Below are 5,730 nucleotides of genomic sequence, written 5' to 3'. Positions count from 1 at the left end.
AAGAGGTGGAGGATTCACCTATAGTCTAGACTATACCTGCCTGAGAGCCAGAGTTACACGTCCGTCCATGGGCAAGATTAAGTCAAGACTGGAATCTAGGGTCCAGGACGGGCGTGGCAACTTTGGCTGACTTAATCTGATTGGGCAGGAATACAGTCTACTACCCATGGGTGGATCCTCCATCTCCAGTGCTGGAGAAATAAGAATAAGAAGAAGCAATGAAAAGCAATTAAATCCAGAGACAAAACAGCAGAAAACTAACTAAATTAGAGTTGCACTAAAACTATACCTCTTTGTTCCTTAAACAGTAAAGAGATGTTAGGTTTACTCAAAAAGTATAGTTCCTGGGCTGTAGACCAGTGTTTCACAACCTTGACAACTTGAAAGCATGTGGCTGGGGAATTCTGGGGGGTTGAAGTCCACAATTCTACAAGTTATCAAGGTTGAGAAATACTGCCATAGATATTTGCTCAGCAGATACTGTAGTGTGTCAATAGCAATGGGTTAAAAGTATCTTCACCTCCCTGCAATACTATTGGAAAGGTTTTCGGGATGCAGGAACTGCTTGAATCAAGCACAACAGCTCAGGGTTCTCTAAATCCCTGCTGAAAGTGAAGAACCTGAGCCTGTGAGCCTGCAAGGAAACACATGCAAAGTCATATTTCACACATTAATGCCAAACTGCACCGTATTTGCTTGATTTGGAGTTGTGAAAACCTAGCCACTATGGTTTGTAAGCCAAGTTTTCTGCTTCGAATGTTGTTCGAATGCAGCAGTTGTCACTCATTTAATTACTCAACCTTGAATAAACCATAATAATAATAATGATAAAGTTGGAAGGGACCTTGGAGGTCATCTAGTCCAACCCCCTGCTCAGGCAGGAAACCCTATACCATTTTGGACAAATGGCTGACCAGTACTCGTTTATATAAACTAAATCTCTGTGTACTTCTTTTGTTTTTGGTTTAATAACATATAAAGTGAATCCAGCCATTGTAATATGTATCTTAGGAAGCTGGGCAAAAACAGCCTTTTTATTCAATGAGCCATGATTTGATACTGTGTCCAAATGCAGAAACAGCTCCTGAAGCATGTGAGCAGAGTCGCCTGAACTGCAAGATGGGTGGTAAATAAATAAATAAATAAATAAATAAATAAATAAATAAATAAATAAATAAGCTGTTCAAAAGAAAGAAGGGAAGAAGTGAAAGGGTGGACACGGGCTACAGTGACATCTGCAGCAAACCATGATATCAAAATAATGGTACTTTCACAGTCTTCCAAAACATCCTTGGTTCCACCATACCTATACCCTGATTTTGTTATTTAGAGCTCACTTCTCTCTTTTGGAGAATCTCATTCAGCTTTACCTAAGGACAAATTTCTTGGTCTCTTCCTTCCTCTCAACCCTTTTGCATGTTCGTTTATTTCTTTTGCATCTCCATCCTCATTTCTTATCTATAAGCAAACGTCCTCAACATCTGTCTCTTGGATTGGTCACTCTGTTTTGTATTCATTCAGTAGCAGTTTCAGTTGAATCAGTATTTTCAATCTGAAACAAACCAAAGCAATACGAGGCATCAGAGGACAAGAAAAACTATAGTTGAGGCCCAACAGTTGCTCTCAGGTGCAGACTGAGTTCATACAATATGTTGTTAAATCAAAATGTCATTTGTTTTTAAAAGAGTAAATGTTTAAATAGCCAGTGTTATTTGTACACCAAGATTTAGAACAGAGTAACAGAGTTGAAAGGTACCTTGGAGATCTTCTAGTCCAACCCCCTGCTCAGGCAGAAATCCTATACCATTTCAGACAAATTATTGTCCAATCTCTTCTTAAAAACTTCCAATGTTGAAGCATTCAACATTTGGAGGCAGGTTGTTCCACTGATTAATTATTCTATTTGTCAGGAAATTTCTTCTTAGTTCTAGGTTGCTTCTCTCCTTGATTTGTTACCACCCATTGCTTCTTGTCCTGCCTTCAGGTGATTTGGAGATTTGCTTCTTCTTTGTGGCAATTCCTGAGATATTAGAACACTGCTGTCATGTTACCCCAGTTCTTCTTTTCATAGACATACCCAATTCCAGCAACCGTACTTTATATGTTTTAGCCTCCAGGCTAGATTTTTATATAATCCACTAGGCTAAAATGTGGTGCATTTGTAACTCAGTACAAAATCCAGCAGGTATTGTTCAGAATTTTGCAGAAATCTTGATAACTAGATTAATTCATTCAATCATGATTCAGTTAAGTATCGGTTGGCATATATGTGTAGATACAGTACAAGACAATGTTCTAATCTTACAAGTGATATTTTTTCAACCAGCGGCTAAATCAGCAGGAACTACCATTTTTCTGTAAGCTCCTCTGAACAGATAAGCAGAATTCCTCAAAGCACAGTATAACTTGCTTTACTATCGTATTATGATAAGTACTATATCTATATGTAAAAGTGTGGTCAAGGTCACAAGCAGCTCAGTCCCTTCAGAGGATTAGTGCTCTTATATTTGTGTAGACATTATATAGCCCTAAACCATAAACTGTCCGGAGATAGGCAACTAAATAGACCATGATTGGCAAAATACAGTTCAGGGATCTCTAAACTGCAAAGAGTCAAAACTAAATAAATCAGGTTAAATTTGGCATAAAGTGTAAAGCCAGCCAATGTGCTTTCCCATCCATGAACCATGCTGATTGTTTAGGTGCTCAGGTAGTCCTCAACCTATGACCACAACTTTGGCCAGAAGTTACACTGCTAACAAGGCAGCTGTTAAATGAGTCATGCCCAATCTTACAACCGTTTTGCCCGTGGTTATTGAGTGAATCACTGCAGTTGTTAAGTGAATCACATGGTTGTTGAGTGAAACTGGCTTCCCCCGTTGACTTTCCTTGTCAAAAGCTGAAGGCTGAAATTGCAAATGGTGATCTCGTGATCCTGGGACGCTGCAACTACCATAAATACATTCCAGTTGCCAAGAGCCCAAGTTTTGATCACATGACTATGGGGATGCTGCAGCAAGATCTGCCGTAAGTCGCTTTTTTCAATGCTGGTGTAACTTTGAATAGTCACTAAACAAATGGTTATAAGTTAAGGATTATTTTAATAGGCCATGAGTTCAGCATTTTGACGGAAAAGTATATGCAATGTACCTCTAATGCAGTGGTTCTCAACCTTTTTAATGCTGCGACCCCAACCGGTCGTAAATCGAGGACTAAACCGGTCGTAAGTCGAGGACTACCCAACCGGTCGTAAGTCGAGGACTTTCCCTGCCCGGGAGCGCCGCGCATGCGTGGTTCCGCCCCCTGCGCTGGCCGAGGCGTAGCTGGCAAGTGGCAGAGACGGAGCAGGCCGACCACCAGCTGGCCCAGCCCAAGGGAGGTAAGGCACCCGCCGGAAAAGGGGGGAAAAATGGCGGACAAAAAAAATGGCAGACAAAAAAAATGGCGGACAGCCTTGCTTGGCGACCCCCGTGAAATGGTCGATCGACCCACAGGTTGAGAACCACTGCTCTAATGCAAAGATGCAATATATCTGTATTTTTGCATTCGATGCCTTTCCCATCCTCGTTTCCTGCTGGATTACTTGTCTTTTGCCATTCAAATTATTTTAGTTTATTTCTGCCCCAAAGATGAAAGGGGTAACACACGAAGCTGCTCTGGATGTAGCTAAAACCAGCTTCTCATTCCTGCACGCTCCATGCAATTCATTCCATCCTGGATAAGTCTATTAATATAGTCTTCTATTTATATGCTGGCCCTTTACAGCACAGGGTTGAGAGCTGCAGCTGTGCAACTGAAACAAACCTCCTGCGAGTCACTTGGGAAAAAGTGACCAGTTGAGACAGAGAAGAAAAAGTAACAGGAGTGCAAGCGAGAGTGCTCGGTGTGCAGAACCCAGCAGGGCAAGTTTGATGGATCGTAACTGCAGCACAGACAAAGACAGGTCAATACTTTTACTGCAGAGGCAAATCCGTCTCCAAAAGCTGTCAGAAACACGTACTATGCCTGCCGCATAAATAGCAGCCAGCAAAGATTTGGGTGGAGGGGATACAGAGCTTCTTCTCGCGGCATTTCCTGCTTACCGTAGTCATTGAGCTTCTGATAGGACAAGGACAAGAGGAACCAGATCCAACCACAAAAGGGAACCTAGGACTTCTGATCCAGCAATGGAGAGATCAAGCAGGACATACCTCAATGTGGATGCAGTGGCCTCTTGGGTGGGAGTCGCTCGACTCTTGCAGGCCATGTTTGGATGTGCTACATTCAGCCTTGTGGCCCACCGAGGGGGATTCAGCGCAGCCTACGGCTCTTTCTGTATATCGGTCTGGTGCTTTTGCTTTGCCGTCACCGTCTTCATCGTCACCTGCGAATTTACTCACCTCCATAGCTGCCTAAGCATCTCCTGGGGGAATTTCACAGCTGCTTTTGCCATGCTCGCCACCCTCATGTCCGTCACCGCCGCTGTGATCTATCCACTCTACGTCCAGTTTGACTGCGATTCCAATAGTTGCGAGGTGAGAAACTTCCGCATTGCCAGTAGTGTGTTTGCAGGGCTTCTGTTTGGGGCCTATGCCGCAGAAGTATTTTTAACAAGGGCCAAACCAGGACAGGTAACAAGTTATATGGCCACAGTTTCAGGCCTCTTGAAAATTGTCCAGTCCTTTGTAGCATGCATCATCTTTGGCGCTCTGGCGAAGGACAGCCAATACAATAAGTACGCAGCTACCCAGTGGTGTGTGGCTGTTTACAGCTTCTGCTTTGTGGTGACTGTGGTGGTGGTGGCTCTCAACGTCACAGGAAAGACAGCAACGCTGAAATGCCCCTTTGAGCACTTTGTGGTCGTTTACACATTCGTGGCTATCCTGATGTACGTGAGCGCTGCAGTGATATGGCCGATTTTCTGCTTTGATAGTAAATATGGCTCCCCACAACGTCCCTACCAGTGTTCCCGAGCGATGTGTCCATGGGACAACCAAGTGGTCATTGCGGTATTCACCTATGTGAACCTAGTACTCTACATGGTGGATTTAGCATACTCGCAGCGTATCCGCTTTGTCTCAGCTCACTAATGCTCAGCTCGGATGCTACAAGAATCTTAAATTACTTCAAGAATGAGAGGGTTGGGACCCGTTACAAAGCCAACTGTGACAGACAAAGAATGAACTTGAGGTGTATCCATGGGGGAAAACAGGATGGTTTGAAAAAAATATGTAATGTGGTCTGATGGGCCATAAATGAAACATCTTCAGAATTCTAGCTCACAGACAGGTTTATTGTAACATCCAGTTCTCATAGATTTAATACTATGAATTCAGAAATAGATTTTGGGCTCTTATTTGTTGGAAGGACTCCTGAGTAATTTAAACTTTAGCAGAAATGGAAAGGCAGTTCAAATGCCAGAAAAAAAGCATTTGCTCATCCTAAGATAAGTTTTTGTTGAAGGAAAACATAGTACCTTTTTTATAAACCTGGTAGGTATTGTCAGCTATTCCACAGTGGGAAGGAGTAAATCATCATGAAGATGATGAAACCATTTCAACTTCAACATTCCTCCAGACAAAGGTGAATTTCTCTATGCATGTGCTGGGTGGGGAGTATTGGGGTATTCTTGCTGGGAGCTGTTTGAAAAATATGTTGACACTGTAACTGACAACTGCAACAGAAAGGCTGCTGTGTTTTCAAAACAATTACTTCTAGACTTTCGTTCTCAATCTGCAGTCCTTCAAGAAG

At 42.7% G+C, this 5,730-nt stretch overlaps 1 protein-coding gene across 1 annotated transcript; it reads left to right on the top strand.

The window, feature by feature from the left end:
- The first annotated feature begins 4,111 nt into the window (after positions 1 to 4,111).
- Positions 4,112 to 5,133, top strand: LOC107301628 (myeloid-associated differentiation marker-like protein 2). The gene has a single exon (XM_015830825.1). It carries the CDS (start codon positions 4,167 to 4,169, stop codon positions 5,067 to 5,069), a length of 903 nt encoding a protein of 300 aa, XP_015686311.1. The 5' UTR covers positions 4,112 to 4,166; the 3' UTR covers positions 5,070 to 5,133.
- The last annotated feature ends 597 nt before the right edge of the window (positions 5,134 to 5,730 follow it).

This window comes from Protobothrops mucrosquamatus, unplaced genomic scaffold (genome assembly GCF_001527695.2).
Source record: "Protobothrops mucrosquamatus isolate PMUCROS unplaced genomic scaffold, P.Mucros_1.0 scaffold15178, whole genome shotgun sequence".
NCBI classification, from domain to species: domain Eukaryota; kingdom Metazoa; phylum Chordata; class Lepidosauria; order Squamata; family Viperidae; genus Protobothrops; species Protobothrops mucrosquamatus.
The sequence above is the reverse complement of the archived record's forward strand: the minus strand, read 5'-3'. Positions and strand labels throughout refer to the sequence as shown.